Raw genomic sequence first — 15,506 nt, 5'->3', positions numbered from 1 at the left:
GTTTTCTATTTTTGTTTTCCTATCTTAAGTTGTAATAAAAAAACCAGTTAGGGATTACAACACTTAGGGGATACAAAATAAATATTTTCCACCATAAATGTGGCAATTCAGTAGCTGATGTAGAAGAAAGATATTGCCACTCATGGGAGAATGATAGTGGAAAAAAAGTTAATCATTACCCAGGTTGATAGCATAATTCGTGAGATGACAGCCCAAGTTAGAAGTCAGCCAAAGGCATTTTAAATAACACTTGTGTAGTGCTCACATATGCTGGGTGGTTGTCTAAGCCCGTCACCACTATGGTAACTCATTCGATCCTTACAGCAGTCCAGTGAGGTAGGAGCTGTCACTCACCTTTCACAGGAGAGGAAACTGAGGTACAGGCATGCCAAGCCACTTAGAGGAGATGGGGACCCATGCAGTCTGGCTGAGGAGTTGGTGTTCTTAACTACTCTTCTTTGCTATTTACTTCTCAACTCAAATAGGATTATTAGTAGAGCGGCTTTTGGGTTTCTGGAATCTCATTTTTATAGAACCTCTAAAATGTGGGATATAATGTAAAAAATAAAATTCAATATATTTTTTCTCTTTTAAGAACGAAAATAAAGATCCATGTTTCAATTCTACATTAAGTATATGTTACAGACTCTAGGATATATGGTCTATAGTCATCTTGGATAATGGCCATATGGATGTTCCCCCCAAAATTATGTCTGTGTTGGGAATAAATTTCATTTCCATATTTTCCAGGAATCTGGCATTTTGGAAATACCCTTTCCTACCATACTAACAGTTTCTTGTTTAGATTTGTTAACTGTTAGTAAATAATGCCCCATTTCCTGATAAGAAAGACTGATGATAATATTTAGAAAACTGGTCTTGGTTGAAAAATGCATCTTGAAGTTAACCGCAGACCTGGAGCCGATTCAGTTTTGTAGGGCTTGAAGCTTATATAATATGGGCGACTTCTTTAAGAAAAACAATGCAAAATGAGGTGCAAACAATGCAAAATTAGGTGACTATTGACTAAGAAGAGGTTTATTCAAACGATAGGCCCTGAAGTTTCAGCTTTATTAGCTTTATGGCAAATTCACCACTTAAGAGAGCAACTAAAATAAATTTTTTAAAATACTGTAAGAATAAGAATAAAATAATACCTGAAAAGAATTCTTAATTTTTTCCCTCCCGAGGAGCTTGTAATTGAAAACTTTATGTATATTCCCTCATTCTGTCCCCCTCCCTCTTTTTTATTTCCCCAATAGAAATAAAAATCCTGTTCCCCATAGAAAAATCTTGCTCCCCACAGAAAGCCTGTTTTGTGAGATGAGGAGAAGGTGAGGGTCAGTAATTTTCTTCAGCTCACAGACGCCTGTCAGGCCAGCCCTGGGCACTTCCCACTATCCTTTCAGTATATGAAATTGGAGAAATAATCTTTTGAGTCAGATACGAAGAGCCTCTTCTCTCAGTGTCTTTATTTTTATTTTACCAGAGAAGACACAAAGGTTGGAGAAATTGATAACAAAGACAAAGCACAAACTCTCCAATTCCTGAATAGAGAACATTGTTCCAGCTTGCTCACCAGTAGCATCACTGAAGAATGTTTAATTTAAACGTGAGACAGACCTTGACCATTGGAACCTATCTTTTTTCTAGAAATAATCACTTTTTTCTTTTCTTTTTTAGAGGAGCTGTCATTTTGAGAAAACAACTTCACTCAGTATTGGTGTGTTTTCCCTCTACCTTATTTTCATGTTTCTTTAAGCTCATATAATATGGACTCAGCCATGGGGAGAGATGAAAGAGCTTGGACCCATTTGGCTCTTCAGGTTTGGATCTTAAAGTCCTCGTGCCTCTCCATGTGTTCAAATATAAAGCGGGAATTTTGAAAGTTTCCTATTCTTTCTTCCCCCTGTGTTTAGCTCTCACTACGTCATTTAGAAGTTATAAAAGAATGTGCGGGGATAATCAAGCAGATAGGAAAAAACCCTTAGAGTTGTACACAGGGTTGTGTGGATTGTGACTTCCACCTGTGTTTCTATAGCAACGCTTCACCTACCTTGTAACTATATTAAAGGGTAACAATTCTTGAGTGCTCCCACTTGCCAGCCACCATGTATGACTCTTACCCAATCCTCAAAACAGTCCTAAAAGGTAGGTGTTACCTGTCCCACCTGACACGTGAGGAAACCGAGGGTCAGAAAGATTCCATAACTGGACTAAGGTGACACAGCAAGGGCTGGAGTTATGATTCAAATACAGAGAACTCCAAGACCACTGCCCTTTCACCATATACCACCTTTCAGGTTAGAAGTAGGTGGTAGTTTGGGTGTCAGCACGGCTGTTGTGGTGGCCAGCTTCTGAGGCGGCCCCGTGTGATTGCCCTCTCTCGGTATTCGCACGCTGGTGTTGAGAATCCACGCTGAGCACACAGGGCGGACCTGTGAAACCAACAGGATATTGCAAAAATGCACCAGACTGTGGGTAAGCATCATCTGAGGGAAATATTATTCCAGGCAGAGAGAAGACAAGTGTGGAGGCATGAAGATATGAAAGTGTATGGCATGTGTGAGGGATTATTTATGAAATTAAAAAGCAATGCTTTAGTAGATTAAATTCTTATTTCTTTCATATCTAGTTTAATCCAATTTTACAGTAATGACGTTTATTTTGAAACTTAATTCAATGTGAAATTAAGTTGAAATTAAGTTTACGCTTACATTTATGGAAACAGAAATTTCAGCCTATATCGCTCCTTGTAGCCTTTTAATCGTGTAATTGCTCCTCCCGCTCTCCTCCCATTTCTTTTCCTAATGGTGAGGATAAAACACATGGGACCGGTATCAGTTCAGATTTCCTAGTAAGTCACTGTGGAGCAGTGGAAAGGACCTGGCCTATGAGTCAGAAGGTCTGGGACGTTATCTGAGTTTGCCACTAGCTGTTCTTCTGCATCCAGCAGATTCTTGACTTGTGTGCCCTGACTGTTCGGCTGAGCTTCGGCCTTCCTGGGGTGCGGTCACAGCACCCCAGCAGGGTCAGCCTCGCTTGTCAACTCAGGGGAGCTCTTTATCTATCCATCACCCGCCACCATGTATTCATCCCTCTAACATGTATGGATGTGGACTTGCTGCCAGGAACTGCGCTGAGTGGTGGGTTGGAAACAACAGGCAGCAGAGGGAGGCCGAAAGACCAACCTAAGGATGTGGATGTGTGTGCTTTAGCGTGTGCTAACTCCTGTAAGGGATGGCGGTAAAGGTGTAACGTGTAACGTGAGCCAGAGAGAGGGAGATGGGTGTCAGGGAGGCTTTCTCAAAGCCGTGGTACCTGGTTGGGTTTGGAAGGACAGCTCAGGATTTACTCTCCTGAGTGCTGTAGGCAGGGGAGGTATGAAGCCTGGAACTACGTGCGTGGCTGGCATGTGGGCTTCCTGGGGCACGAAGGGCGAGAGATGGGGCCCTGTGAGCTAAATGAACACGCGTCTGCGATTTCACGGTTCCCACTTTCAGGTGAAGTTTCCTTCCCCTTTGGCAGGAGTGTGTTGGGAGTAAGGCTTGTTCAGGGCACGTTGTTCTGCCCTCTGGGTTTACTGGAGAAGTAAAAAGGTTTCTTTTCCTCTAAGGTCATCCTGGCAGCTATCAGTTTTTCGCGTTAGGCAAAGTTTATTTTGTTCCACTAAGTATTTGAAATGAGCAGTTTATTTCTAGACCTAAGTATTGCAGCATGGGGATTAAAGGCAACATGCTGCAGAAAATTATAGTTTGGAAAGTTAGACTGATAATTTAACCGTTAAAGTGCATGCACAGTGCCTGCCTTCTATGGTAGCCTGGGTGTGTAGCTGGAGCCCCTGGGAGCAGGAGCCGGGACTTCAGCCATTTATTTACTCCACAAGAGCTTTAGGGGATATGTGTACCACCCTGTATTTCTCTGTGGATCTCCCCCCACTGCCTTAGAATAACCACAGCAAGCATCAGAAATTTGCTGTGTGCCAAATATATTATCTCATTTAAAACTTACCACAATTCAGTGATTATTCCCATTTTGCAGTTGAGGAAAGTGAAGCCCAAAGAGATTGCACAGCCAATAAGTGCAGAAACCAGATGTGCAGAGTGTCCTTATACAGAGATTCCAGAAAGTATTAAGAAACTATTTGTTAAATGAAATCACCCATCATACTTTTCAATTCACCATTTCTCAAAAGTACATACGACAAATACCCTTGCCTTTTTAATTTTTGTTGTTAATCCTCACCCGAAGATTTTTCTTCATTGATTTTTAGAGAGAGTGGAAGGTAGGGGGAGAGACAGAGAGAGAGAGAAACATCCATGTGAGAGAGAGACAGACACATCAATTGGTTGCCTCCTGCATGTGCCCTGACAAGGGCCAGGGATTGAGCCTGCAACTGATGTACATGCCCTTACAGCAGTGGTTCTCAACCTTCTGGCCCTTTAAATACGGTTCCTCATGTTGTGACCCAACCATAAAATTATTTTCGTTGCTACTTCATAACTGTAATGTTGCTACTGTTATGAATCGTAATGTAAATATCTGATATGCAGGATGGTCTTAGGCGACCCCTGTGAAAGGGTCGTTCGACCGCCAAAGGGGTCGCGACCTACAGGTTGAGAACCGCTGCCTTACAGGAATCAAACCAGGGACCCATCCACTGAGCCGAACTGGCTAGGGCTACCCTTGCCTTTTTACAGATACATTTAAATGAAACCCACAGAATCAGATAATGAGCCTGGATAAAATTGAGAGTCCCAAGTAGGTCCCTTAACTTTGCTTTTTCAGAGTAGCATGTCTACTTCTCAAACCAGTGTCCGCTCTGTGGTTATAAAAGTCATCCTGGGTGAGATGAAGAAACTGAAGCAAATGACCCTTGAAGATGGATTTGAACTTTGGAAATAGGCCAAATAATTAGAAGCCAAGCCAGGTGAATAAAATGGTCAATGGGATTGCGTAAGGCTATTTTGGTCATGCTTCTGGCTATGTATTCACTCCTTGAACTAATCTTGTTGCCCTACAGCAACAACAGGAAACTTTCTTTTCTGTTACTTGCTTTCCTCATCTAAACAGTGCAGAGGATAATCTCAGTAATCCATCTACCACAGTGAAAAGCCACCAGGTGGTCTGTGAAGAGTTCCCATGAGTCAGCCCATACGCAAATAGAAGAGTATTCTTATTACTGCTGGGTGAGACAGAAACACTCATCCATCACACAGGCACTTCTCGGGAGGGGTTCCCAATTTGGCCTCACAGAACTCCTCATAATCACACGTGGGGGCAACTCCTAGACTCAGCTTTCAGTTCAATTGCACTTGTCTGGTTTTGTTAAACACAGAGGAGAGGGAGAGGAAAAGAGAGAGAAAGAGAGAAAGAGATATGAAGGTATGTAAATGAAGCTGATTGAATTTTTAAAATCTGTTACCTTAAGTAGCTCTTGAACTCATCCAAAATAGATTTCCAAGAGGTTTTAAAATGTCATTTAAAAAGTGAGTCAAAGATTAAAGCATAGGTTATTTAGTTATGCTTAAAAAAATTTTTTTTAATTGTTTTCAGAGAGGAAGGGAGAGGAAAGAGAGAGATAGAAACATCAATGATGAGAGAAACTTAACGACAGGCTGACTCCTGCACACCCCCTACTGGGGATTGAGCACGCAACTTGGGCATGTGCCTTGACAAGGAATTGAACTGTGACCTGGTTCATAGGTTGACGCTCAACCACTGAGCCACATTGGCCGGGCGGGAACTTTTTAACCTGAGAAAGGCTGATAAAATCTAAAATGTTAAAAGCATTCCTTTAAAAATCAAGAACAAAACAAGATTGCCTGGAATTACTACTAATTCTCAACATTATAATGGAGTTCGTTGTTTGTATAATGAAATGAAAAGGATTTAGAAGGAGTAAAGATCAGAAAAGTAAAAAAAAAAAAAAAAATTTTATTATTTCAAATAATATTGTCTACAAAGAAAATTTCATAGTCTACAGATTATGAAAATTAATAAGAAGACTTAGCCAGGATGTTGAATGTAAGATCAATTTAGAAATTTAATTACATTTTGTACAATATCAACAAAATAAAATGCAATTTGAAATATATTTTTAATAGCAACAAAAGTGTGAAGTACTTAGGAATAAATATAATAAATGATGTGTAAGATCTTTGTGTACAATATTCTAAAGCTTTATTGAAGGACATTAAAGAAGACCTAAATAAATGGAAGATATAACGTGCATGAATAGGTATATTTAATACCATAAAATTAAATTTCTTCAAGTAGAGCAATAGATTCACTGCAATTTCAATGAAAGAAAAGTCTTACTTCATAAGCTGATTCTAAAATTTAAATTGAGTGGTTGAGCATTGACCTATGAACCAGGAGGTCATGGTTAAAATTTAAATGGAAAAGCAAAGGGTCAAGAGCAGCCAATCACTTCTGAGGTAGGTAAGAAGTCTTATCAGTTAACAAAACTTCCTATATAATAAAAGCCTAATATGCTAAGTGTCCGGTCCTCTGGTTGGCCATTCAACCAATCAAAGCGTAATATGCTAATGATATGCTAAGGCCACTCAACTGCTCGCTATGACGTGCACTGACCACCAAGGGGCAGACAGTTGACCAGTCAACCAGTCACTATGGCAGGCACTGACCACCAGGGGACAGATGCTCCGACTGGTAGGTTAGCTTGCTGCTGGGGTCCGGCTGATCAGGACTGAGTGAGATGGACTAGACACACCCTGGAGCCCTCCTGCAATCCCTCCCCTCCTGTGGTCCCTCCCCAGCTGGCCAACCTCCTGCATCCCTCCCCAGCCCCATGCAGGAGCTGCCCCTGGTAGTCAGTGTGCTCCCACAGGAGGAGCACCGCTTAGCCAGAAGCTGGGCTCATGGCTGGCGAGTGCAGCAAGTGCAGCAGCAGTGGCAAAAGCCTCTCCTGCCTCGGCTGTAGGTGGGCAGTAAGGAGCGAGGGGTCCCAGACTTTGAAAACCCCAGATTGTGAGAGGGATTCTGAATGCTGGCTTAGGCCTGATACCTGGGGGCATTGGGCCTAAGCCAGCAGGTGGACATCCCCCGAGGGGTGCCAGACTGCAAGAGGGTGCAGGCTGGGCTGAGGGACCCCCAGGGGTGCTGGCCTCTAGTTTATTGTAAAGTGATGGTCATGAAGACAGTGATCAGATAACAAAACTTTTATTATAAAGTGATAGTCATGAAGACAGGGATATATGACAGAGCTGGCTTTGCAGATTAATGGGGAAAGAAAAGACTATTCAATAAGTAATGTGGGACAATTTATTATGTATATAAAAATGAAAATGATACCTTAATTCACACCAGAAACAAAAATAAAGCCCCAAACCTTTATAGGATCCTTGTATAAAAGAAAAACATAGTTTTAGAAAAAATACACAAGAATATGCTTATGACCTCAGGGTAGGGAAGGATTTCTTAAACAAGTCACAGAAAGTGCAAGTCATAACATCTACACTAATAAAACACAAACATGCAAATTGACCGCACCTTTGCCACGCCTTAAGCCACACCCACCAGCCAATCAGAGCGACTATATGCAAATTAACCCAACCAAAATGGCGGCCGGAAGCCATGGAGCTGGAGCAAGCAGGAGGCTTGGTTGCCCCAATGATGGAGGAAGCCAAGCTTCCCGGCCACAGCCAGCTCTGAGCTCCACTCAAAGCAACAAAGTTTCAATTATAGAAGATAAATAAACCCCAGATACCTGCTTCAGCCAGCTGTGGCCAAGGAGCTGGAGCGAGCAGGAGGCTTGGTTGCTCCTGGCGATGGAGAAAGCCAAGCTTCCCTCCCACCCGCTCTGGCCAGCTCTGAGCTCCTCTCAAGGCTACAAAGTTTCAATTATAGAAGGTAAATAAATCCCAGAATAAAAAAAAAGAAAAAAAGGAGAGGCTGGGAGCTTCCATTGCCAGGGGTCTTGGCCAGCCTGAAAACAGCCCTCAGCCCCTCACCCAGGCTGGCCAGGTACCCCAGTGGGACCCTCACCCTGATCCGGGACACCCTTCAGGGCAAACCAGCCGGCCCCCACCCATGCAACAGGCCTCTATCTACACTACTAAAAGAGAAACATGCAAATTGGTGTCACACCGCTACCCTTCCCATTGGCTAATCAGGGCGATATGCAAATTAACTGCCAGCCAAGATGGCGGGCGGCAGCCAGGCAGATTGAAGCTAACAGGAGGCTTGCTTGCTTCAGTGACAGAGGACTCCAACGTTCCCCACCTGCGGCTGCCGGCCTCTGAGCTTGCAGTTTGAAACATTGTTACAAATATAGAAGCTAAACAAAACCCCAGAAACCTGCTTTCAGCCAGCCAGGATCTCAGAGCTGGAGTTGAAACAGTGTTTCGATTATAGAACCCAAACAAACCAGATACCTGCTTTCAGCAGCCGAGGTCTAAGAGTTGGAGCTAAAGCTGGCCCAGAATTAAAAAAAAAGATAAAAAGGACAGGTTGGGAGCTTCAGTCACCCGCCAGCCTGAAAACGGCCCTCAACCCCTCACCCAGGCTGGCCAGGCACCCCAGTGGGGACCCCCACCCTGAAGGGTGTGTGACCAGCTGTAAACAGCCATCATCCCCTCATCCAGGCTGGCCAGGCACCCCAGTGGGGACCCCCACCCTGATCCAGGACACCCTTCAGGGCAAACCAGCCGGCCCCCACCCGTGCACCAGGCCTCTATCCTATATAGTAAAAGGGTAATATGCCTCCCAGCACCGGGATCAGCGTGACAGGGGGCAGCGCCCAAACCCCCTGATTGCCCTGCGGCTCTGTGTGTGACAGGGGGTGGGGCCACAACCTCCCTATCCACCCTGCTCTGTTCATGACAGGGGAAGGCACCCCAACCCCCTGATCAGCCCTGCTTTGTGCCTGATAGGGAGGAGCTCCCCAACCCACTGATCGCCCTGCGGCTCTGTGTGTGACAGGGTGCGGCGCCCCAACCCCCTGATCGGCCCTGCTCTGTGTGTGACGGGGTAGAGCCATAACCTCCCCATTAGCCCTGCCCTGAGTGTGACAGGGTGCAGCACCCCAACCCCCTGATCCGCCCTGCTCTGTGTGTGACAGGGGGCGGTGCCCCAACTCCTCTATCGGCCCTACTCTGTGAGTGACGGGGGAGCTCCTCAACCCCCTGATCGGCCCTGCTCTGTGCGTGACAGGGGGGAGCTCCCCAAACCCCTGATGGGCCCTGCTCTGTGCGTGACAGGGGGGAGCTCCCCAACCCCCTCATCAACCCTGCTCTGTGCGTGACAGGGTACGGAGCCCCAACCCCCCTGATGGGCCCTGCTCTGTGAGTGACAGGGGGCAGCGCCCCAACCCCCTGATTGGCCCTGCTCTGTGCGTGATAGGGGGTGACGCCGCAACCCCCCCATTGACCCTGCCTTGAGTGTGACAGGGGGCAGTGCCCCAATCCCCCAATCGGCCCTACCCTGAGCGTGATTGAGGGTGGCATTGCAACCTCCCGATCCGCCCTGCTCTGTGCATGACAGTGGGCGGCGCCCCAACTCCCCAATCAGCCCTGCTCTGAGCTCGACCAGGGGCTGCACCTACGGATTGGGCCTGCCCTCTGCCACCCGGGAGCAGGCCTAAGCCAGCAGGTTGTTATCTTCCGAGGGGTCCCAGACTGCGAGAGGGCACAGGCCGGGCTGAGGGACCCCTCCTCCCCCCCGAGTGCACAAATTTTTGTGCACCGGGCCTCTAGTTCTATATAATAAAAGGGTAATATGCAAACTGACCCTAACAGCAGAAAGACTGGGAATGACTGGTCACTATGACACATACTGACCACCAGGGGGCAGACGCTCAATGTAGGAGCTGCCCCCTGGTGGTCAGTGCGCTCCCACAGGGGGAGCTCTGCTCAGCCACAAGCCAGGCTGATGGCTGCCAGTACAGCGGTGGTGGTGGGAGCCTCTCCCGCCTCCTCAGCAGCACTAAGGATGTCAGACTGCAGCTTAGGCCTGCTCCCCGCTGGCAAGTGGACATCCCCCGAGGGCTCCCAGGCTGCCAGAGTGATGTCTGACTGCCAGCTTAGGCCCAATTCCCCAGGGAGCGGGCCTAAACCAGCAGGTGGTCATTCCCCAAGGGGTCCCAGACGGCGAGAGGGCACAGGCCAGGCTGAGGGACCTCCTCCCGCCCCCCAGTACACATATTTTTGTGCACCGGGCCTCTAGTAAATAATAAATGGATAAGTTAGAAATAAGAACTGGACATGACAGAGAACACGAACAGGCAAATCACATGCTGGAATAAATATTTGCAGCTCACATAACTAACAAAAGATCAATATCTGGAGTATTTAAAAAACTATCTAAAAATAGAGAGTCCAAAAGGTCATAAGTCCATAAGCACGCGTTTTACAAAGGAGGAAATGAAAATGAGCAATAAACACATTGAAAAGACGCTCCTCCTCTGTTAGTAAGGGAAATGCACATTAAAACCACATCGAGATGCCATTTCACACCTTTCAGAGTGGAAAAATTAAAAAGTGGGACAATTGTGTTGAGGCAGGGGAGTCACTGCTGGTAGTAGCATAAATGGCCCAGAACTTTGGAACACAATTTGACATAATAAGTAAAGTTAAGCATGTCCATAATGTATGACTCAGCAATGCCTCTCCTAGGCACATACAGGTCTGGGCAAGGTGTAGTATTACTTGAATGAGTAAAACACTGGGAATAACCCAGAGGGCAGCCAGAATGCCCTTCTAAAGAGACACCACACCATTACACTCCTTATTGTGAACTCTCCAGTGGCAATGAGAATAAAACTTTCAACACCTTCAACCTCTGCTTATCTCTCTAATTTCATTGCATGCCACTCTCCCAGGTTCCTCAAGACATAAGATCTTCCCTCCTCAGGGCACCATACTCCTTCCTGATCATTCCATGGTTGGCTCTTTTTTCATCCTGTAAGTTGACCTAAATATCATTTCCCTAAGGACCCGTTACTTGACACCCCATCTAAATTAGTTTTCCCATCCCATTCTCCATCTCAGCCCTGTACTTGTTTCCTATAATAATAGACATAAATATGTGAATCTCATATATGTTGCATGTATTCCTAATTTTTTTTGCCTGTCTTCAACATTAAACTAATAACCTTCATGAGGGCAGAGTCTAGGTCTAGTTGTTCGTGATTTGATCCTCTGTGCCTTCCGCATAGCCTAGCGCATAACACTCACAGATCTTTGTTGAATAAAAATACTGCATAAATTATATCTGCAGTTTGTTCATCTGAGAGGACATTTTATTAGCTCTTGTTCATGGAAAGGATAATGGGATACCAGAACTGCCACATAAATTCTTAATACTTATTTAGAAGATCAAGGGAAGTGTTTACCTGGTCTGATGTTTGAGCTGAAATAATTAACCAACATGTGCCTGAATGCTTCTACAAATTATTTCCAAAGATTTGATATACCATATATTAAATAGATCTTTTAACTAGACTAAAAGTCCTCCATTGCTTACATTGGAAATATGTTTAGGTTGGTTCCTAATACATATTAAAAAACACTTATAGGTATTAGCATAGAGGTTTTATGTTGAATATTTAAATATGCTGGTGAAATTGGCCTGGGCTCTTTTTGAAAGAGGCTTGAATTTAGTTGATGTCGGTTTTTATTTTATTTTTATTACATTATTTATTTATACTTATTTAAATCATATGTGTTATATTTATTTATGCTTAATGAAATGTCAGACAAAGACAAATACCATATAATTTCACTTATGTATGGAATCTAAAAAACAAAATAAATGAACAAACAAAACAGAGAGAAACTCATAGACACAGAGAACATTTTGATGGTTGCCAGATGGGAGGGGAATTAGGGGGATGAGTGAAAGAGGCGAAGGGTTTAAGAAGTACAAACTGGTAGTTACAAAATAGTCATAGGGATGTAAAGTACAGCATAGGGAATATAGTCAATAATATTGTGATAATTATGTATGGCGACATGTCTACTAGATTTATTGGGGTGATCACTTTGTACGCTATATAAATATCTAATCACTGGGTTGTACACTTGAATATAATACTGTATTTCAACTGTAATTTAAAAAGAAAATTATTATGAATGGCAAAAATTTATACTTTGTGCAATTAATTAAGTAGTTAATTTATGCATTTTTTAAAATTATATTTTTCTGGTTAGAGATTGAGCTCCAAAAAGAATTTACATTACAATCTAAAAAATAAATGGCTTAAGCAGACAAAGTGATTTGGGAAATACTCAAATTTCAGCAAAATATGAAAATAATGCAAGAGTTTTTGCATTTTCAATTACAGCAATTATGCTCTTGCTCAAACAACCATAATGCAAGTTATGTTGACTCATTTTAGTGGTGGATGGAAAAACCAAGCTAATTTTAAAATAGACATTAAGCAACATTTTGCATAAATTCAGACTCTTGGTCTCTAAAAATTATTTAACTTGTACTCATAACCTGCATTTAGATACATGGATGCCATGAAATGAGATGGGATTTCTTTGCTTTCTTTTTAATTTTTAAACATAATAATTTTGAGCACCTTGTTGTGTAAATGACTTAAAATGATTGGAAAGTAAGACCAATGATCCCTTTCTGGATATGGTGCTATGTGAAGGGCAACTCCAGGTGTGGAGGCCGCTCTCTGCCTTCAGCGGAGAAGTTTGCACGGCAGGTAATTACAGTTCACATCACAGTTGGAGGGGAAACTTCCTTGTGATTGGTTTCCTCTTGCACCTGATGTCTACCTTCTATAAGTTGCTAGAGAATTATTATGAGACAAACTGAATAAAGAGCTAATAAGTGAATTTTCATTAAAAGTTTGTCATTATCGGAGTGGCGTTGATGTAGACATTAATACTTACAGCTAAAAGGGTTATGTCCTGAATCTGGTCATAGCTGTTGAAAGTCACCGCACAGTAAATAGTGGAGCCAGAGCATAGGCAGTACTATTTCAAAATTTAATTTAGAAAACCAGAAAGAGTGCAATTATTTTAGTGTTCTAATAATTGCTATTTGAATAATAATGCCGGCAATTCTGACACCTAAGTAGGGTAGTTGGTTCAGTTAGGGCTTCACTTCCTATGAACCTGAGAGCGAGTCAGGACCCGAGGAACTGCATGGCTGGCCGGTTACCTGGTGCTAAGAAGTCCTAAAGCAGACACCACAGTTATTTTCCCGTAACAGTGGGAAGGTCTGTTTGTTCAGGCGCTCACATCCTTTGCCATGTCCCCCTGCGGTCCCCTGTCTCCGAGACCAAGGCTGCCTTCCCTTCCCCCTTGGCACACTGCCACCCCCGGGAATGAGGCAAGAGCTCTTTCAGAAGCCGCCGGACAGACAGACAGACAGACAGACAGCCGGCGGTACCCACCTGAGGAACACGGAGCCGGGGCTGTCCGGGTCGCCTTGCTGGGCCTCGCAGACCTTGTTGGGGCTGCTGGGCACGGGCACGTCAAACCTGAACTCCGTGTCGCTGGAGGACCGCCTCTTCTTCACCATCCTGCACTTGTCCGTCCGTCGCCAGGCCAAGGAGCGAGCTCAGAGGCTCATTTCTGAATCCCCCGCCCCAACGTGGAAACCTGCGTTTTCCTCTGCTCAGTCCCCGCGTGGCAGGCAGCGCTGCATCTGACTCCTACCCTGGCTGAGGCTTTTTTTTTTTTAAAGTTCGTTAATGAGTAACAGGCAAGTATGACATGGTGGTTTTCAGCCTCCCCGCAGTTGCTTTAAAGGGAAATAAACGTGTTTGGGAAACTCAGCTCTCAGTTTACTAACCGGAGCACCACACAGCTCTGGGGATTTCGGCAGAACCGTCCATGGAACAGTAAAGGCTTAGAACAATGAGGTGCAGAGAACGGCAGTATCTCGACATGAAACGCAGAGGTTCTTTTTCTAATTCCCTGGGCTTGCCCAATGGGGTGAAGAATGTGGATGTCTTTATGCCTCTGCACGCACAGAAGCAACCAGCCCACCCGCCAGTGGCATTTGGCAAGATGTGCAGAAGGTTTAAGGCTGTGCTGCTTGGTCCTGGGACCTGGAGCGTTGGGAGTTCTCAGGGAAGTAATCTGTATCATGTCAGGGGACCTCGAGTGTTGAGTATTTTGCCGCATTGCAGGAGGCTGTGACCTGTATCAACACAACAACTAAGGCAGACAAGAACTCTGCGAGGCCAGGCTCCAGCACCATGGCTGCGCTTGCTGCTTGGGTAGCCATGGGTGATCCCAACCCTGCTGAACTGGCATCTGCCATGCCCACATCACAGGATCAGGAATAGGATGGACTCATATAGGAGAATGTGTTGTGGAAATTTGCAAATAGGCTATATACAGGGGTGGGCAAAAGTATAATAATAATAATAAATAATAATAATAATAATAAATAATACAAGAATAAACAGTTTCCCAGCCTGTATGGCTCAGTGGTTGAGCATCGACCTATGAACCAGATCAGGGTTCAATTCCCGGTCAGGGCACATGCCTGGATTTCGGGCTTGATCCCCAGTCGGGGGCATGCAGGAGGCAGTCGATCAATGATTCTGTCTCATCATTGATGTTTCTTTCTCACCCTCTCTCTTCCTTTCTAAAAAATCAATACAAAATCAATAAAGAATGAACTCTGTGTTTTGTGTACTCACCACTGTATATCTACTTTGCCCACCCCTGTAGTATTGTTGCTGCTATTTAGAACCCGTTTAAGCAGGGAGTTCAGAAAAAGAATTTCTTTCTGTGATGTTCTTCAATCACTTAACATTCACCCACAGGGAAAACACCAGCGTCTCTCCACCCTATTCCTAGCAGCAGTGAAAGATTCGGTCCAAGGAGCTGTGCTCTCTCGTTTCCCTGGTGATTGGTCAATGGCACTGGAGAAGGACTGCCTTAAGCGAGGTACACAGATTCTGATTGTGGCAGGGAGCAAAGTTTTCCTGGAATATCAAACCTGTAGCCTTGACCTCTTGAGCACTTTGCTCTACCAGCTGATAACTGGGTAGGGACAGGTTTGTGCTGCTCTGTGAGCAGTGGACTCTAACCACACTTTTGAAATTAGACAAAGTGTCTTTCGGTGAGATTTCACTGGTGCCTAATAGGATGACCAACATTTCCCTGTGTGTCTGGGATTTTCCTGGTTTTACGCTGAATGCTCTGTATCCTAGGAACCCCGTTAGTGCTGGGGGACATCTGCATCCCAGTGCCGTCTTGCTACAATTCTGATGGTATCCTGCACCCAGCGTCTCTCCTTGTCCTTCCTTGATGGTGCAATATCCGTATTTCTCTCTCCCCCTTACGTCTATGTTGTGGTTATATTGGAAACACATTAAATAAGTTATAATGTGTTAGATTAAACAGACTCATCACCATACCTCATATAATAGCAATAACCTGCAAGGCAGTTTCTGCTCCTCGTAACCAAAATAGTCTAATGAGCACAGGTACTAATAAATCATGAAATATAATGTTGCTGTCTCCCAGGGAAGGCTGGATTTTAACTGGAGGCATTGCTTAATT

At 44.5% G+C, this 15,506-nt stretch overlaps 1 protein-coding gene across 2 annotated transcripts in view; it reads right to left on the bottom strand.

Moving 5' to 3' along the window:
• The window catches only part of GRAMD2B (GRAM domain containing 2B), a 112,776-nt gene that overhangs the window by 85,069 nt on the left and 12,201 nt on the right, over positions 1-15,506 (bottom strand). The window contains exon 1 of one of the 2 annotated variants that reach the window (XM_070412550.1): positions 13,379-13,628. The exons of the other annotated variant lie outside the window; for it this stretch is intronic. Within the exon in view, the coding sequence (XP_070268651.1) occupies positions 13,379-13,506 (128 nt within the window). The 5' untranslated portion in view covers positions 13,507-13,628. Of the gene's footprint in view, positions 1-13,378; positions 13,629-15,506 lie in introns of those variants that run through there. 2 annotated transcript variants of the gene reach the window in all.

Source organism: Myotis yumanensis, unplaced genomic scaffold, assembly GCF_028538775.1.
Source record: "Myotis yumanensis isolate MYYU_CA2020_CCGP unplaced genomic scaffold, mMyoYum1.0.hap1 SCAF_4, whole genome shotgun sequence".
In the NCBI taxonomy this organism is placed as follows: domain Eukaryota; kingdom Metazoa; phylum Chordata; class Mammalia; order Chiroptera; family Vespertilionidae; genus Myotis; species Myotis yumanensis.
Note: the sequence above shows the minus strand (reverse complement) of the source record. Positions and strands in the feature narration are given on the sequence as shown.